The sequence below is a fragment of the Stegostoma tigrinum genome, chromosome 6 (genome assembly GCF_030684315.1).
Source record: "Stegostoma tigrinum isolate sSteTig4 chromosome 6, sSteTig4.hap1, whole genome shotgun sequence".
NCBI lineage: Eukaryota > Metazoa > Chordata > Chondrichthyes > Orectolobiformes > Stegostomatidae > Stegostoma > Stegostoma tigrinum.
In genome coordinates, this window is record NC_081359.1 from 106,772,935 (window position 1) to 106,792,406 (window position 19,472).

The 19,472-nt window shown below is 44.3% G+C and overlaps 1 protein-coding gene across 3 annotated transcripts in view; it reads left to right on the forward strand.

The window, feature by feature from the left end:
* gucy2f (guanylate cyclase 2F, retinal) overlaps window positions 1-19,472 on the forward strand; it is a 72,957-nt gene that overhangs the window by 28,546 nt on the left and 24,939 nt on the right. For 2 of the 3 annotated variants that reach the window (XM_048532100.2, XM_048532102.2), the window contains 6 exons: window positions 3,222-3,356; window positions 7,764-7,844; window positions 9,124-9,300; window positions 10,934-11,090; window positions 13,168-13,317; window positions 16,637-16,785. In XM_048532100.2, coding sequence (XP_048388057.2) covers window positions 3,222-3,356; window positions 7,764-7,844; window positions 9,124-9,300; window positions 10,934-11,090; window positions 13,168-13,317; window positions 16,637-16,785 — 849 coding nt within the window. The remainder of the gene's footprint in view (window positions 1-3,221; window positions 3,357-7,763; window positions 7,845-9,123; window positions 9,301-10,933; window positions 11,091-13,167; window positions 13,318-16,636; window positions 16,786-19,472) is intronic. The other variant, XM_059646834.1, reaches the window with a different exon arrangement.

The following is a 19,472-nucleotide window of genomic DNA, read 5'->3' on the forward strand; positions in this document are numbered from 1 at the left end:
GGGTGAGAGGAAGAACAGGTTAGGGGAAGCAGAGACAGGCTGGACTGGTTTTGGGATGCAGTGGGTGGAGGGGAAGAGCTGGGCTGGTTGTGTGGTGTACATTGTTGTTCCCTTTGAAATTTGGCATTCTTGCATTTGTCCTGATGAGTGCAAGATGAAAAGCATCAACAAACAGCTTGTCTTGTGTTTCAGCAATATTTATTTATCTTTCTTGCAAGCTCTTGCAATGTGAGCATCACTGGCCATAGCCACATTTAATGTTCACCCATGACTATCTTCGAGAAGATAGTGGTGAGCTGCCTTCTTTCACCATTGCAAGTCCATGTGGGTCGTGTACACTCATAATGCTGTTAGAAAAGGAGTTCCAGGATTGTGACCCAACAACACTGAAGGAATGGCAATATACACCCAAATCAGGATAGTGGTTTGGAGGCGGTGGTGTACCTTTGTATCAGATGTCACTGTCCTTCCAAATGATGGAGGTTGGAGGCTACTAGGTGAAATCAAAAGATCCTTGGTGAGTTCCTGCACTGTATTCTTTGATGGGTACCCACTGTGCATTGGTAGTGGAAAGAATGAATGTATAAAGTGGTGGGTCAGGTGCCAATTCAGGGCCTTACCCAGCTATCAGCCTACACTCAAAATTTCTCTTGAACAATTCCTCCAGAAACCATTTTATTAGTTTCTGATTACAATATAGGAGCAAGACCCACATGGCTGAAGAAAGAACTAAGATGTTGAGTCAATTCAGTGCTTAAGTGATTCAAAGCTTAGGTTTGAGGGGAATTTGAAAGAAAGGTAGGTAAGAATGTGATGACAGTGATAAGGATGGCAGGACATGCTGATGGGGTGAGATGAAGGGTGTTGGGAGGAGGCAAAGGGCCATTGGGCTAAATGGCCCAACTTCTATGTAATGGTCATTAATCTTCTGTTCTTTCTGATAGTGAGATTGAAGGGTGGAAGGGGATTTAATCAGTGGGAGGGTGGAAGATGCATGCCCTTCCTATACCCTGATCAAGCTGAGACCCTGGAGTAGACAATTATTAATCATGCATGAGCATCGTTGCCATGCACCTGGTGTAAACTCAGCTCCAGGCAGGCTTGGTTCTACACAAGGTTGTGAAATGTTCGGATTGAAAGAGGAAGCGAACGCTAAGGGAGATTTAGGATTTCCAGCTCTTTGGAGTCCTGAGTAAGAATGAGTTAGAGTAAGAGGTAGTGACACAGGTGTTTAGGCAAGGTTTAGGAAAGGTGGAATAGCTTTTCCTTATTTGTGCCATTATCCTTTCCTGGTGGGTCTTTCTGCAACATATTAATGTTGGAATACAAATCTGAGTTAGTTCTCATGCCTTAATGCTATGAGAAATGAATCATCTGCCAACGTTTGGTCCAATTTTGTCTATACTTTCCTAAAAAGGATGTTAGCGTCTGCCAATCGGGTTTCACTGCAAGCTGCCAGCTTCTGAACACTATCTTTATTTCGGATGTATTGAATGAACTACATTTAAATCTCAGACCCTGAGGTGTTCTGGAGTTGTTGATACCCAATACTGGAGCTCAGTGAGTATGAAGAAATGGTTTCTAGTGGCCAGTAACCAGAGAACTCAGCTGGAAGTTCAGCAGCAAAAAAATGAAAAAGGCAAAGAAGGGATTTTCTTCATACAGCAAGTTATGAGGATTTGCAAAGTACTGCCTGAGAGTCTGGTTGAAACGGATAAGGACATAAGAACTAGGAGCAGGAGTAGGCCCTCGGGCCCCTTGAGCCTTCCCTGCCATTTAATAAGATCATGGCTGATCTTTTTGAGATTCAGCTCCACTTACCCACCCGTTCATCATAACCCTTATTTCCTTTACTATTCAAAAATTTATCCAGCCTCGCCTTAAACACATTCGGCGAGGTAGCTTCAATCGCTTCACTGGGCAGGGAATTCCACAGATTCACAACCCTTTGGGTGAAGAACTTCCTCCTGACCTCAGTCCTACATCTGATTCCTTTTATTTTGAGGCTATGCCCTCTAGTCCTAGTTTCACCTGCTGGCAGAAGCAACGTCCCTGCCTTCACTTTATCTATTCCCTTCATAGTCTTATATGTTTCTATAAGATCTCCCCTCATTCTTCTGAATTCCAATGAATATAATCCCAATCTATTCAGTCTGTCCTCATAATCCAACCCTCTCAACTCCGGAATCAACCGAGTGATTCTCCTCTGCACCTCCTCCAGTGCTAGTATATCTCTTCTCAAGTAAGGAGACCAAAACTGCACACAGCACTCCAGGTGTGGCCTCACCAGGACCCTATACAGCTGCAGCATGGCCTCCCAGTTTTTAAACTCCATCCCTATTAGAAAGGAATTGGATTGTAGCTCAAAAGAGGAAATAGAAACATCACAGGGCTATGGAGCTAGTGGATTAATTGAAAACAAAAACAGAAATTGCTGGAAAAGCTTAGCACTTCTGGTAACATCTGTGGAGAGAAAGCAAAGTTAACATTTCAGGTCCAGGGATCCTTCTTCAGAACTGGAGTCAAAACATTCATTCTGCTTTCTCTCCACAGATGCTGCCAGACCTGCTGAGTATTTCTTACAATTTCTGTACATGTTTCTGATTTCCAACATCTGCAATTTTTCTTTATTTCTAGATTTATTGGAAAACTCTTTTAAAGAGCATGGTGAAGCATATGGACTCCTAATCTGCTTTTTCTTTTATTTTGGGTCTTAATGTCCACTTTGTAAAGTGGACACATTAGTCTGACTGTGAAAATCATTACACTGTGGAAACAGGCTCTTCATTTCAACAAGTTCACACTGATCCTCAGATCATCCCACCCAGACCCATCCCCCTGTAGCCCACACAACCCTGGACACTATGTGCAATTTAGCATGGCCAATCCACCCAGCCTGCACATCTTTGGACGTGGGAGGAAACCCACACAGACATGGGGAGAATGTGCAAACTGCACACAGACAGCTGCCTGAGGCTGGAAGCGAGCCCACAACCCTGGCACTGTGAGGCAGCACCGCTAACCACTGAGCCACTGTGCCCCGTTTCTAACAGCACTGTTGGCGGGTACCTTCACTATCAAACTGCTGCAGTACAAGAAGGCAGCTCATCACCACTTTTCAGGGGGAAGTTAGGGATGTGCAACAAATGTCAACCTTGCCAGTAATATGCACATCTGAAGAATTATTTTTTAAAAAAGAATGTCTTTCCATCTCAATCTAGAAAATAAATCTGGATGAGCTGAGTGATGGAAGAAGTGTATCTGAACGGAAAAGTCTCAAATCTGGAATTTGCTCACTGTCCGGCAAAAGCCTTACTACAGTAACCCACGAGAATTCAAATGTAGCTCTGTACGAGGTAAATACCTTTTGCTTCCAGGTTGTTGGTTATCAGAACATTACAATTATGTTTATGAGCATGTATTTCACTTTGGAATGTCCTATTGGTGATAACGTTTCCATATCAACCTAAATTTTACAACAGAAACCGGGATGAGGTTTTCGGTGCTGACCATTATTAACTCAGTTGGCAACTTCTATCATGCACAAACATCTAGTTGAAATGTAAAAATCAAAATTTCAGTTTCTGTCCTCTTCCATAAGCTTTGCCATAGCCACATCTCCCCAAGAAGTTCAGCATTCAAATACATTGATAGCCCTTGAGTTATCATATCTGTATCTCAGTGAGATGAATGTACCTGCTTCTCTTAGCAGTGCCTAAGAGAACAGATAGGCTGGACTTATTTTCCTTAGCGTAGAGAAGGGTGAAGGAGGATCTGATCAAGGTGTACACATTAGACATCACAGAAAAAGGAAGACATGTCAGTTTTACAGTAAGTTCATTTTCAACTGTGCAATAAGTCTTAATTACTTAAAAACCACCTCTATGTCACTGAAAACTAACTTTTACTAGTGTGGAGTCTCATTCCTCTACCTAGATCTCAGATTCCCAATCATGTGCTGCTCTGAAAATATTCTCAAATGACTCCAACTCCATGTGATTGAGCCTACGAACTTGGCAAGTGCACTTGTAATGTATAGCAGACCCTGTACTTCATTCCCACCTTAATTTCAAAAGATATTTTGCTCCACCTTATTCTGAGCCCTTAGCAATCTCGCATTATCACTCTCAAACTTTGCTTCATGAATCCTTGGGTATATGTCGATAATTTTCAGAGGAATGCATGAAATAAAAAAAAAGTGCTTGTTGAGCAGGGCTGACCTTACAGATATCTGGTGACTGAACAAAAACTATGATCAAGTGTAACAAATGAATTGCAGACAAACAAGCAGAGTGCGAGCCAGGATGCAGTTGCAGTGTGTAACTGTTGCATGTGTAATGTGGAGTGGGCTCAGATGATCATAGAGATTTTACAGCGTGGTTAGAGCCCCTTCAGCCCATTGTGTCTTTGCCAGTCATCCAACAGCCATCCAATCCAAGATAACAAAGTATGAAGCTGGATGAACACAGCAGGCAAAGCAGCATCTCAGGAGCACAACCCAGATTCTCCACCATCTGTAGTTCCCATTATCTCTGATCCATCCAATCCAATCCCATTTTCCAGCACTTGATCCATTGCGTTGTATGCTATGGCATTTCAAGTGCTCATCTAAATATTGTTTTAAAATATCTTGAGTGCTTCTGCCCTTTGAGGTAGTGAGTTCCAGATAGCCACGACCTGAAAAAATCTTTCCTCAAATCTCCTTTAAGCCTCCTGCTCCTTACTTTCAGACTGTGCTCCACTCACAGCTACTAGAGGAAAACGCTTCTCCCTATCGATACGTCTATGCCCCTCAGATCTTTGTACACCTCAGTCAGATTCTCCCTCACCCTTCCCAGTTTTGAGGGAAACAACCTAATCTAATCTCTCAGACTCTGCTGAGGGAAGCAGATATATACATCTCATTGATACACTTATTTTCTTGAAAGCATAGTTAAAACATTTGTTCTGTGTAGCACATTCATATCATGAGTACTATATAATATTAGAATTTAGATTGAATCGATGGGATGGTGGAGTGATTACAAATTCATTTTTAAATAGGCCACTTCAACCGAATATCTTTGAGAAACACTGACCGAACGTATGTGGTGAAGATGGCTTCATGGCCACCTCAAGCTAGAGTCATAGAGATGTACAGAAACAGACCCTTCGGTCCAGCTCATCCATGCCAACCAGATATCCTAAATTATTCTAGTCTCATTTGCCAGCATTTGGTCCATATCCGTCCAAACTCTTCCTTTTCACATAGCCATCCAGATGGCTTTTAAGTATTGTAAACGTACCAGCCTCCACCACTTCCTCTGGCAGCTCATTCTATACCCGCACCACCCTCTGTGTGAAAACATTGCCCCTTAGATCCCTTTTAAATCTTTTCCCTCTCACCTTAAATCTATGCCCCTCTAGGTTTGGACTCTCCCACCCTGGGGAAAAGACCTTGGTTATTCGCCCTTTCCTTGCCCCTCATGATTTTATAAACTTCAATAAGGTCACCCCTCAGCCTCTGGCTCTCCAGGGGGAAAATAGCCCCAGACTGTTCAGCCTCTCCCTGTAGCTCAAATTCTCCAAACCTTGGCAACAACTGTCTTAATCTTTTCTGAACCCTTTCAAGTTTTGCAACATGCTTCTTATAGCAGGAAGGCCAGAATTAAATGCAATTGAATGTCCTGGACTGCTGCAACATAATGTCCCAACTTCTATAACTCAATGCACTGACCAATAAAGACAAGCATACCAAACACCTTCTCCACTACCTGGCTGACCTGCCACTCCATTTTCAAGTAACTATAAACCTGCTCTCCAAGGCCACTTTGTTCAGCAAAACTCCCAACGACCTTACCAATTAAATGTATAAGTCCTGCCCTGATGCAAAATGCAGCACCTCATATTTATCTAACTTAAACTCCATCTGCCACTCATCAGCCCATTGCACATCTAAAAAGGTCTCGTAGTACCCTGAGGTAACCTTCTTTGCTGACCAGGAAGACACCAATTTTGGTGTCATCTGCAAACTTACCTCCTATGTTCACATCCAAATCATTTATATAAATGCCAGAAAGCTGTGGACCCAGCACCCTTCCTTGCGGCACACCACTGGTCACAGGCCTCCAGTCTGAAAAGCAAACCTCCACCACCACCTTTTGTCTCCTACCTTTGAATCAATTATGTATCCTCTGGCTATTTTTCCCTGTAGCCCATGTGATCTAACCTTGCTGATGAGTTTACCATGCAGAACCTTAACAAATGTCTTATTCAAATCCACATAGATCAACCCACGACTTTGCCTTCATCAGTCTTGTTTGTCACTTCTTCAAGAAACCCAATCAAGTTAATGAGACAGGATTTCCCATGCACAAAGCCACGTTTACTAACCCTAATCAGTTCTTGCCTTGGCAAAAACATGTAAATGCTGTTCCTCAGGATCACATCCAGATTTTGACTTTGCCCACTAATGGAAAATAGGTGAGAAAGAGCCATTTTTCCTCACAACTATGAGGATTAATCTCCTGACACTTTTCTACAAAGCCTTTAGCACTCAAATATCTCCCTTGCTTCTCGGTAACCAGAACTAGATACTGTACTCAAGGTGAAGCCTTACTGGAGGCCATCACATTGTCATTTATTTTACACTGTTGACTATTCAGGTCAGGATGGTGGCTCAGTGGTTAGCACTGCTGCCTCACAGTGCCAGGGATCTGGGGTCAATTCTACCCTCAGGAGATTGACTGTGTGGAGTTTGTACATTCTCCCTGTCTCTGCATGGGTTTCCTTTGGGTGCTTTGATTTCCCCCCAGAGTCAAAAGATTAGGTTAGGTGGATTGGCCATGCAGCATTAAAGGGATAGTGTGGGCAGGTAGATCTGGGTGGGATGCTCTTGAGAGGGTCAGTGTGGACTTGTTGGGCTGAATGGCCTGTTTCCTCACAGTGGGGATTCTATTCTATTTAGCCCAGCATTTGAACATACAAATATATGAACTATGAGCAGAATAGATCTTTTGGCCCTAAGCCTGCCATTCAATTTAATCATGGGTGATCTTGGCTTGATCCCTTGCATGACAAGGCTCTCATCTACCATTGCCGTACAAATATTTGACGATCCTGTGTCCCTTCCTTCTGAGGAATGGAGTTCTAAATTTGCACAATCCTCTGGCAGAAAGAATTTCTCATCATCTCTGCCCTAAAGAGATGAAACTTGATTTAAAAACAGCTACTTAGTTCTGGACTAACCCACAAAAGGAAACATCCTTTCCATGCCCACCTTGCCAAGACCATTCAAGGTCTTATAGACTCCAATCAAGTCACTTCTCACTTTTCTAAACAGAAACAAGCCCAGTCTGTCCAATAAGCTCATAAGAAAACCAATCCATTGCAGATACCAATCTAATAAATATCCCCTGAATCTAGCATCCTGTGCTTGTAATTGATTGTACGTGCTTAGAATACTATCTATAAACTTATTTATCCTAGTTGTGTTTCTTGGTTGGATTATTTACATTTACCTATAAGGTTTCTTCTTCAGCTTTTTCTCAAAGTATTTAATTTCTGTTTTCAGATGCAAATCAAGAATTGTGGGGCAAAGGCAGGAAAGTGTAGCTGAGGTTGACCACATTAGCTATAACCTCATTGAATGGCAAAGTGGACTTAATGGGCCGAATGGGCTGAATTCTGCTCCCATGTCTTATGGACTTTTGTTATTCTCAGTTCAAATTTCTCCTCGAAAGACGGTTTGCACTGTGTGAAATGCTTGTTTCTTGTTTGAACAGGGGGATTGGGTCTGGCTAAAGAAATTTGACCCTGGAAGTCTCTGTGAGGTACAGAAATCTACAACAAACATACTGAGAAAGGTAAATCTATGGACTAAGGGGCATGTATCCCTTATGTGAGCCCACACAGATCGTATAAAATTTTCATCCCTTTACTCTGTTCTCTCCTTGGCATCATCACTCCCTGCCTCTGTAACCCTTTTCCAGGCCTACAATCATCAGCGTTTCTCCATAATGGTCCTTAGTCTATCTCTCACTCCCCTCTATTTATGCCTGAACTGGAAGCTATGGAATTCCCTCAATTTACTCCACCTCCTTTAAGATGCTTCTTAAAAGCTGCTGTCTGAGCTCGTCCCCTTAATCTTACATACTGTGCTGTTAGGAGTGGGAACTCCCTTCATCCATAGAGTCATAGACTCCCTACAGTATGGAAGCAGGCCATTCAGCCCATTAAGCCTACACCAACCCTCCAAACAGCATCCCACCTAGACCTAACCCTCTACCCTATCGCGGCAATCCTGTATTTTCCACGGCTTCACCTAACTTGCACACTACGGGCAATTTGGACTGTGGTAGGAAACCCACATATTCACAGGAAGAACGTGCAAACTCTACACAGACAGTCACCCGAGGTTGGAATCGAACACAAGTCCCTGATGCTGTGAGGCTGCAGTGCTAACCACTGAGCCAATGTACCTCCTTGAATCATAAAGGTCTACAGCACAGAAAAATACCCTTCAGCCCACTGTGCCTGTCAAAAGCACCCACCTAACTATTTTAATCCCATTTTCCAGCACTTTGCCCGTGGCCTTGTATGTCTTGGTGCTGCAAGTGCACAGCTAAATACTTATAGTGTCATACAGAAAGGTAATTCTAGGATTTTGATCCAACAACATTGCATATTTCCTACTGTCGCTTGGTATCACATTTGCCTGTTGGAAATGTTTGATAGAGATATATATAACATTGCATACGCTGTCATGCAATAAACATGTGCGACACTATGCACACACACCAAGCAAAAATACAGGTGTGTGCAAACCTGTGTAGATTCATAAATATATAATGTGGATAGACTATCACTCCGCAAATGTTCACAGGTATGGGAAATAGATACATGCAATACTTCATTCATACAATGCAGATACATGAAACATGAGCACATACCAATGTCTGCTACAGATGCTTTCAACCCAATCGTACACACGAGCTTACAAATGTGCTGTGTACATTCATGCATCCCTCTGCACACCCAGAGACAAATGTGTTCCAGTGTAAGTGTTTTGAAGGTGTAGGGTGTTTGCAATTCCAGACCATCCATATTCAATTCTAATGCACATTGGTCGTCTTGCTTTTGAAGATGAGAGACTTGCGTAACGAGAATGTGAACCCTTTTCTGGGCTTCCTCTGTGACAGTGGAGTGCTGGCCATCACGAGTGAGTACTGCTCCCGAGGAAGTCTTCACGATCTCCTCAGAAACGATGACGTGAAGCTTGACTGGATGTTCAAGTCCTCTCTCCTAATGGATTTAATCAAGGTAATATCTCAGGGGTGCGCATTGAGGGGAAGTAGCCAGGGAAATCATCAGTGAATGATCACTCATGGAACAACATTGAGGGGAGTTGGCTTGGTCTTGGTTCAAAGTCTTTTGTTGCAACGTTCTTGGGAAATTTCAAGCCTGATCATTTATACTGGTACTAGATCAGAAAAGAGAATAAAATAGGAGAGAGCAGAAAATAGGAGAGGGAAATAACAGAAAAACAGTGAAAGACCTCATGCAGTGCACTTCACAAACAGTCAAGTGATGGTAATTTAGCCACTGTTACATAATGGAGGAAATGTGGCAACTAATTTGCAAGCAGTTAGAAACATTAATGTGAACATTTGTTTGAAAAAAATAGATAAATAATGGAAAGGATATTTTGGATATCTCCCCTGTTCTTCTTTCAAACTGTACAATATTTACACCTTGAGATGGTACATGTAGTTTCAGCTAAATGCCTCTTCTAGAAGATGATATCTCAGAGAGTGCAGAAAGCATTGACCAGAAGGTTTCCAAAGCGAGGGATTTTAGTGACAGGGCTAGGTCTGAGAACCTGTGTTGCCTGTTGGAGAAAAGGTGACTGAGGGAAACTTTAAGTGCACAATGTTACTGTAGATTTTTGAATAAGATTCACAAAACAAACTGTTTCTCTGAGTTGACAGCACAAAGATTTAAGATTTTAATGAATGAGTGATTTGATTGTCCCATGTACAAAGTGTTCTGTTGCCACAATCTGGCACCATTTGGGATTACAAAATGAATCAAAAGAAATAATGGGCATACTACAGCCAGGAGTCCCTGCGGTGCTATCGCCGCAGACAATATCATGCTGCCATTCAAGGATTCGACACATCCGGCCTCCAAACCAGCAGTCACCGCTGACACTGCTCTAACCTCCCCTCAACGTCAGGAAGATGCAGAAAAGAAAAAAAGTAAAAAAGAGAAAGACAAAAAGAAGAGAGAGAAAAAGGTGGCAGTCCTAGAGTGGATGGGCTCGGCCAGAACACTACTTACTATGCTGCCATCTTGACTACAGGAGCACGTCAGAGGCTAGGAATTCTGTAACTCTCCAAAAACTTGCCCTTCATCTACAAGGCACAAGTCAGGTCTCCCATGGATGAGAGCAACTCCAACAACACTGTTTGGTTGTGTTATCAGTACACATTGTTTGGTCTTTGAGTCTTCAGATAGGACTTGAACCAGGTGCTTCTTCCCTGTAGGAACATACAGCAAGAGATGGCCATTCAGACCCTTGACCAGGCTACACCATTCTAGATCATGCCTTGTACAATCCGCATAACCTTTGTTCTCATTAGTAACCAGAATTTCTCAATCTCTTTCTTGAACGTAGTTAATGACTAAACACCTTAGCCTACTGCAAGAAAGTAGGATAACAGCCACTACGATGAAAACCCATTTTAGTGCAGGTGATCAAACATTGGGACAAAGTGGCAGTCTTTAAGGAATATCTTAAGGTAGAAGGAAGAGGCAGAGAGATGTTCAGGATGAAATTCCAGAGGGGAAGGCCAAGCACCAATGGTGGGGAACAGAAGGGGGAAATGCACAAGACAGACTGGTTGCTGTTGGACTGTCTGATCTCACAATGCCCATGTTTATTCCCGGCCAGGGAATGAAATATCTGCACCACCGAGAGTTTCCCCATGGACGCCTGAAATCAGGAAACTGCCTGGTGGATGGGCGGTTTGTGCTGAAGATTGCTGACTACGGCTACTTGGAGTTGTTGGAGACACAGAAGGTTCCACGAGAGAAGCCACCACCAGAAGGTGAGCTGGGTGCAAGGTGGGGCAGGGTGGGTGGGTGCGTTTTCAATACCAGTCACTCAGAGAAAAGGCTAGATAGGCTGTTGTAGGGGTGAGATAGAACGGGTGAGGAAGTGGCACTATCTCCACATCTAATTGGTATGCAACACCAACCCCACTATCAGCTCCCCCCCTCCCCAAGTGGATCCTCATGTGACAATTATCTAACAAATTATTCTTTTAATTAGAAACAAGAATGATTTGGTGGTTGGGAAACAAGTGGTCAGAGGTGTGTAATATCATCCCTAGATAGAAAACAATGTCAGTGCGTCGCACTGACAAATGATTGATTCGTCAAGCCTCGTTTTAGAAACCTAACTGGTCCATTGAGGTCTATGGGATGCCTCTGTCTGGGCTGTGCAACATGTGACACCTATTAGGACATAGAACATAGAACTGTCCAGTGCAGGAACGGGGCCAAACATGATGACAAATTAAATTAATCTCTTCTGCCTGCCATTGGTCCATATCCTCCATTCCTTGCATATTCATGTGCTTATCTGAAAGTCTCTTAAATTCTCCTATTGTATCTGCCTCCACTACCACCCCTGGCAGTGTGCTCCATACTCCTACCACTCTATGTAGACAAAAACTTGCCCATCGTATCTCCTTTGAACATTCCCCCTCCAACCTTAAATGCACGCCCCCTAGTTTTAAACATCTTAACTCTGGGAAAAAAAAAATCTGACCATCAACCCTATCTATGAATCCTGTAATTTTATAGGCTTCTATTAGCCTGAGCCACTCAAGAGAAAACAACCTGAGTTTTTCTAGGCTATCCCTATTGCCCATGCCCTCTAATCCAGGCAGCATCCTGATAAACCTCTTCTGCACCCTCTCCAAAGCCTCCACATCCTTCCTGTAATGTGATGACCAGAATTCTATGCCACATGGTTTACTTCTCAAATGCTTTGGACTGGCACTGCATGTTGTTTCACCGTAAGGATTGACAAAATGAACTTTGTTGTTCTTTTTATCCAGGCAGCAATTTTCAGAATGAAATGTTGAGGTCCTTCAGTTTTATAATGAGATTTACTGCCTGTGCCTTAACTGTGTCTCAGTCCCATTCACCTCCCAGTTCTTTGCTTTCTGATGTACTTTGGCTCCTTGTATGGAACATTTAATAATTCTCATTCTTCTTTCAAATATCTCACCCTCCCTATCTCCGTAACCTTTTCCAGTCCCATAACATAAGATATTGGAGCAGAATTAGGCCATTCCATAAGACCATAAGACACAGGAGTGGAAGTAAGGCCATTCAGCCCATTGAGTCCACTCTGCCATTTAATCATGGCTGATGGACATTTCAACTCCACTTCCCTGCACTCTCCCCACAGCCCTTAATTCCTTGCGAAATCAAGAATTTATCAATCTCTGCCTTGAAGACATTTAAAGTCCCGGCATCCACAGCGCTCGCTGGCAATGAATTCCACAGGCCCACCACTCTCTGGCTGAAGAAATGTCTCCTCATTTCCATTTTAAATTTACCCCCTCTAATTCTAAGGCTGTGCCCACGGGTCCTAGTCTCCCCGCCTAACGGAAACAACTTCCCAGCGTCCACCCTTTCTAAGCCATGCATTATCTTGTAAGTTTTTATTAGATCTCCCGTCAACCTTCTAAACTCTAATGAATGCAATCCCAGGATCCTTAGCCGTTCATCGTACATTAGGCCTACCATTCCAGGGATCATCCGTGTGAATCTCCATTGGACACGCTCCAGCGCCAGTATGAGGTGTGGGGCTCAAAATTGGACACAGTATTCTAAATGGGGCCTAACTAGAGCTTTTCAGCCCATTGAGTCTGAGCCACCATGTGATCTCGGCTGTTAAGTTTCTCAGTCCCAATCTCCTGCCTTCTCCCCATAACCCTTGACTCCTTCAAGATCAAGAACCAATTGATCTCTGCCTTTGTTTTTGCTGTGTTAAAGGTACTACGTGAATGCAATTTGTTGTTGTGTGCACTGAAAGACTGAATGCCTGGCACACTTTTTGGTAGATCCACCGAAATTAAAAAAAACGCTGTCCCCTTTTTCCATTCTCAGAATTATTCTGGACAGCTCCTGAGTTCCTGAGAGACCCTGAATTGTCCAAGAAGCCAACGCTGAAAGGAGACACTTACAGCTTCGCCATTATTTTGCAGGAAGTCGTGGTTCGAGGCTCCCCTTATTGCATGTTAGATCTCAGCCCTGAAGGTGAGTTCAGTGTTACATTCCTTTGCAGTGATGATTAATCTGTCCAAACATTGATGGCTTTACTGTTTCCATTTACAAGGATGTTGCCAGGGTTGGAGGGTTTGAGCTATAGGGAGAGACTAAATAGGCTGGGACTATTTTCCCTGGGGCATCAGAGGAGGAGTGATGACCTTATAGAGGTTTATAAAATAATGTGGGGCATGCATGGGGTGTATAGTCAAGGTTGTATTCCTGCGGTAGGAGATTTCAAATCTCGGGGGGCATACTTTTAAGGTGACAGGAGCAAGATTTAAAAGGGACCTGAGGGGGAGCTTTTTCACACTGAGGGTGGTTTGTACGTGGAATGAACTGCCAGAGGAAGTGGTAGATGCAGGTAGTGGAAGAACATCTAAGGACATTTGGGCAGGTTCATGAGTGGGAAAAATTTAGAGGGATATGGGTCAAATGCAGGCAAATAGGACTAGTTGAACTTGGGAAACTTGGTTGACATGGACAAGTTGGACTGAAGGTTCTGTGTCGTGTTTTATGACTCTTTGAATTAAAAACAGTGAATATGGAAATGAGAATTGCACATTAGATAAAGATTTCAAGGGAATTTTAGGCTCTGGAGTTGGGTTGATCATTCATGAGGTTGTTATCTCTAATGTTTTGATTTCAGCTGCTTTCTGTGGCAGAGAATTGCTGGGTTGGGAATGAAATCAACAATATATGGTGCAGAATCGTTGGGAATGGTCATGGAATTCTATTGGAGAATTGGAAATGTCAGGAATGTGGTTGGGAATCAGATCCCGTCCTCCTCTTTTAAGGTGCTCCTGAGTCAACCTGACTTGGGGAGAATCTGGCCATTGGTCTACATTATATGTTCCACTGAGATAGCCAGGTTTCTCTGGAATATAGGAAACCTGCCAGTGCAAGGGAAGTGACAATTGCTGGATCTATTGTGTAAGGATTTTGTGCAGGATCTTTCCCCTCTCATCGCTGATTCCCTTCCAGTCATGATCAAACATCCCCTACAGCCTCATTCTCTAATAAACTGACCTTGGTGATCTGTGACCTCAACACACCCCTCCCAATGACCCTTCCAGTACTCTCTCTGGTCTTTATGATGGTAACCCCCAACTTCCCAGATGCCTGTGACCTCCCTCCATCCTTTCCTCTCCCTCCCTCATTCAGAGACTCAGACATATCTCCATCTTTCCATTAGCCCCAACTTCCTGATGTGTCTGTATCCCTTTCACAATGGCTTAGCTGTGTAGTGCAATTCTACATGGCTTCTCAGCTGGTTTTTCTCCAGCAAATGTAACATGAGTCAGGGGAATACTCGATGAGTGGCAAAACACTAGGAAGCTCAGAGGAACAGAGGGATCTTGAGGTACTTGTCCTCAGATCCTTGAAGGTGGCAGGACAGTTTAATCAGGTAATTAAAGCATTTTGGACACTTGCTTTTATCAGTTGTGGCATAGATTATATGAGTAGGGAGGGTCTGTTGGAGCTGTACAGGAGTTTGGTGCAGTTCTGGTCACCACACTATAGGAAAGATATGATTGCACTGGAGGTCATGCAGAGGAGATTCCCAGGGTATGTCAGCTGTGAAGAGAGGCTGGAATTTTCTTTCCTTTACTCATTCACTGCATGAGGGCATCACTGGCCACGCAGTATTTATAGCCCACCCCTAATTGTCCAGAGGGCGGTTAAGAGTCAACCTCTTTGCTGTGGGTCTGAAATCACATGTAGGCCAGATCAGGTAAGGATGGCAGTTTCCTTCCCTAAAGGACATTAGTGAACCAGATGGGTTTTTCCTGACAATTGACAATGGATTCATGGTCATATTTAAATCCTTAATTCCAGATATGTTATTGGATTCAGATTCCACCATCTGCCGTGGTGGGATTTGAACCTGCGTCCCCAGAATGTCTTCTTGATTTCTGGATTAACAGTCCAGTGATAATACCACTAGGCCATCGCATCCTCTGAAGCTCAGGTTGTTTCCTTTAGAGCAGAGAAGTTCGAAGGAGCACCTGATTGAGATATATAAGGCAATGAGGGCATTGGACAGCGTGAATAGAAAACATTTGAATAAAACAAATAACTCCAGATGCTGGAAATTTGAAACAAAAGCAGAAATTGCTGCTGAAACTCTGCAGGTCTGGTAGCATTTGTTGAGAGAAAGCAGAATTAACATTTCTGAGTCCTTCTTTAGAAGGGTGACTGGACACAGTTTAAAAATAAGGGGTAGGCCATTTAGAACAGAGTTGAGGAAAAACTTCTTCACCCAGAGAGTGGTGGAGATATGGAATGCTCTGCCCCAGAAGGCAGTGGAGGCCAACTCTCTGGATACTTTCAAGAAAGAGGTAGATAGAGCTCTTAAAGATAGTGGAATCAAGGATTATGGGGATAAGGCAGGAACAGGATACTGATTGTGGATGATCAGCCATGATCATGATGAATGGTGGTGCTGGCTCGAAGGGTTGAATGGCCTACTCCAGCACCTATTGTCTATTATCTATTGACTTGAAGCATTTATGGAGCTTTCTCTCTACAAAAGCTGCCAGACCTGCCAAGTTCCTCTAGCAATTTCTGGATAGAGAGCAGCCATTCCCCTGAGTTGAAGGATCAGTAATAAGGGGCACACTTTGAAGGGCAGGATGCTTAGAGAGGTTTTGAGGAAAAGGATTTTGACCCAAAGGGTTATGGGGGTCTGGAATACACTGTTTGGGAGTGTAGTTGAATCTTTAAACATCGCAACCTTTAAAACGTATTTAAAGCAGCACTTGATGGGAGGTGATGGCCTAGTGGTATTATCACTGTAGTGTTAATCCAGAGACCCAGATAATGTTCTGGGGACGTGGGGATGTGGGTTCGCGCCCTGCCATGGCAGATGGTGGAATTTGAATCCAGTAAATATCTAGTATTAAGAGTTTAATGATGACTATGAATCGGTTGTTGGGGAAAATACTCATCTGGCTCAATAATGCCCTTTAGGGAAAGAAATCTGCCATCCTTACCTTGTCTGGCCCTACATGTGCCTCCAGATCAACAGCAATGTGGTTGACTCTTAGCTACCCTCTGGGCAATTAAGGGTGGGCAATAATCAGTGCCTAGCCAGCGATGCCCTCGTCCCGTGAATAAATTAAAGAAAAAAGTCACAGCACTCAAGGCTACGGGCCAAGTGCGGGAAAGTGGACTCGTGTAGATTTAAAGTAGTTTTGGTAGTATGGGCTTAATGGGCCAAAGGGCCTCTTCTGTACTGTATGATTCTATAACTGAGTCACTTGATTCTTTCCGGATGGTAATGATTAATTTATCGGTTTCTTTATAGAGATTATCAGGAAGGTGAAGAAGCCACCCCCTATGTGTCGACCCACTGTCTCTGCAGACCAAGCCCCATTGGAGTGCATTCAATTGATGAAACAGTGCTGGAGTGAACTACCTGAGAGGAGGCCTACCTTCAATGAGATCTTTGACCGAGTGAGTAGATCACACCTGGGGCCAGATCAAGGAGGGATTGAGTATAAGATTTCTGGGGGTTTGTTTGTGGAATGAGATGTGGGCCACGACCTTCTCTTTTTCAGGTTAACTGTGGGCTGTGTTAGGTGTCAACTGGCTCAGTGCCCACATTGCCTACAAACCAACCAATCAACTTGCTGAGATCTGGACATCTCGGCGAATCACTTGACTCAGAAATAGCCCTGGCTCACTGGAAGCAGCTGGCCAATCGGAGACAGCCAGCTTCTGGGTCTTAAAAGCCTTGAATCCACTGGTGGGAAGGTCAATCTTTTTGTTTTGCTGCTCACAGGGACGGAGTCATAGAAAGGAGGAAAGGTGATGCATTGGGGTTGGAGACTGGGGACATGAGCAGGGTGTGGATTTCAGAGGCCTCCCTTCTGTCGTTCTGATTGGCCCCAGATTGTGGCAAATGAAGGCATGGCCCTTTCAACCTCATTGGCAGGTTGTCCTAGTTACACAACGGGTTAAACCAACCACTAACCACTTTCTTTTGGTTTTCATTTTCCTGGCTTCTGGGAGGGCAGGTAAATGGGCATTCAGTGGCTGTTAATTGGCAATTTAAGGGTGAATTGGTAACGTCCCTCGTGCACCTGTTGAACAACACTTCATTGGTGAGGTAATGGGAAGTGGTTGAACATCTCTCTAAGGTCAGCTGACCCAATTATTTCACCAGTGATAATGGGAACTGCAGATGCAGAGGCTCCACACTGCCCTCCAACCCCACCACACCCGGCACCTTCCCCTGCAACCGCAGGAAATGCTACACTTGCCCCCACACCTCCCCCCTCACGCCCATCCCAGGCCCCAAGATGACATTCCACATTAAGCAGAGGTTCACCTGCACATCAGCCAATGTGGTATACTGCATCCACTGTACCCGGTGTGGCTTCCTCTACATTGGGAAAACCAAGCGGAGGCTTGGGGACCGCTTTGCAGAACACCTCCGCTCAGTTCGCAACAAACAACTGCACCTCCCAGTCGCAAACCATTTCCACTCCCCCTCCCATTCTCTAGATGACATGTCCATCATGGGCCTCCTGCACTGCCACAATGATGCCACCCGAAGGTTGCAGGAACAGCAACTCATATTCCGCCTGGGAACCCTGCAGCCATATGGTATCAATGTGGACTTCACCAGTTTCAAAATCTCCCCTTCCCCTACTGCATCCCTAAACCAGCCCAGTTCATCCCCTCCCCCCACTGCACCACACAACCAGCCCAGCTCTTCCCTCCCACCCACTGCATCCCAAAACCAGTCCAACCTGTCTCTGCCTCCCTAACCGGTTCTTCCTCTCACCCATCCCTTCCTCCCACCCCAAGCCGCACCCCCAGCTACCTACTAACCTCATCCCACCTCCTTGACCTGTCCGTCTTCCCTGGACTGACCTATCCCCTCCCTACCTCCCCACCTACACTCTCTCCACCTATCTTCTTTACTCTCCATCTTCGGTCCGCCTCCCCCTCTCTCCCTATTTATTCCAGTTCCCTCCCCCCATCCCCCTCTCTGATGAAGGGTCTAGGCCCAAAACGTCAGCTTTTGTGCTCCTGAGATGCTGCTTGGCCTGCTGTGTTCATCCAGCCTCACATTTTATTATCTTGGAATCTCCAGCATCTGCAGTTCCCATTATCTCTGATACAATTTCACCATCTCCCCACTTTTCCAGGGAGTGGAAATACCCTAGACCATTAGATTGATTCCTGGGATGCAATTGATGAGAGGTCGAGTACAGTGGGCCTATATGAGGAACTTATAGCATAGTGGTTGTGCCCCTCCCTCTGAGCGAACAAGCCTGGGTGCAAGTCCTACCTGCTCTGAGCTGTGTGATAATATTTCTGGACAAGTTAAAGAATGGATAGAATTTGGAGTTTACAAGAATTGATCCCGCTGAAATGTGTAAGATCCTGAGGGTGCTTGATAGGCTTAAGCTGTTCCCCAAGGCCGGAGAATCTGGCATTAAGCACCATAGTCTCGGTGTAAGACCATTTAGGAGAGACAAGCAGAAACTTTTTCATTCAGGGGACTGTAAATTGAGAGAATGTTCTGTCTAGAAGGTTGTGGATGTCCAGTTGTTAACTATTTTCAGGGCTGAGATTTACTTGGTTATTAAAGAAATCAAACATTTTGAATGGAAAACTGAAGCTGAAGGTGAGGATCGTTCATGCTCTTATTGAATGGGAGACCAACTTGATAGGCTGAAAGGCCTAATAAAGGAATTATCTAGCCCGTCCTTTAATGTAGAAAACCATATAAGATGCTCTGTTGGCCTAATGGATGGACAGCATGCCCCAGGACACCAGGGAGAAAAATTACTAGTTTTTAAAAGATTTAAACCAAAATGATCAGAGGATTAGGTGGGGTGGACAGTGAGAGTCTTTTTCTGAGGATGATGACGTCAGCTTGTACGAGGGGGCATAGCTACAAGTCGAGGGGTGATAGATTTAAGACAGATGTCAGAGGCACGTTCTTAACTCAGAGAGTGGTAAGGGCGTGGAAAGCCCTGCCTGCCAATGTAGTTAACTCAGCCACATTAGGGGCATTTAAACAGTCCTTGGATAAGCATATGGATGATGATGGGATAGTGTAGGGGAGGGGCTTAGATTAGTTCACAGGTTGGCGCAACATCGAGGGCCGAAGGGCCTGTTCTGCG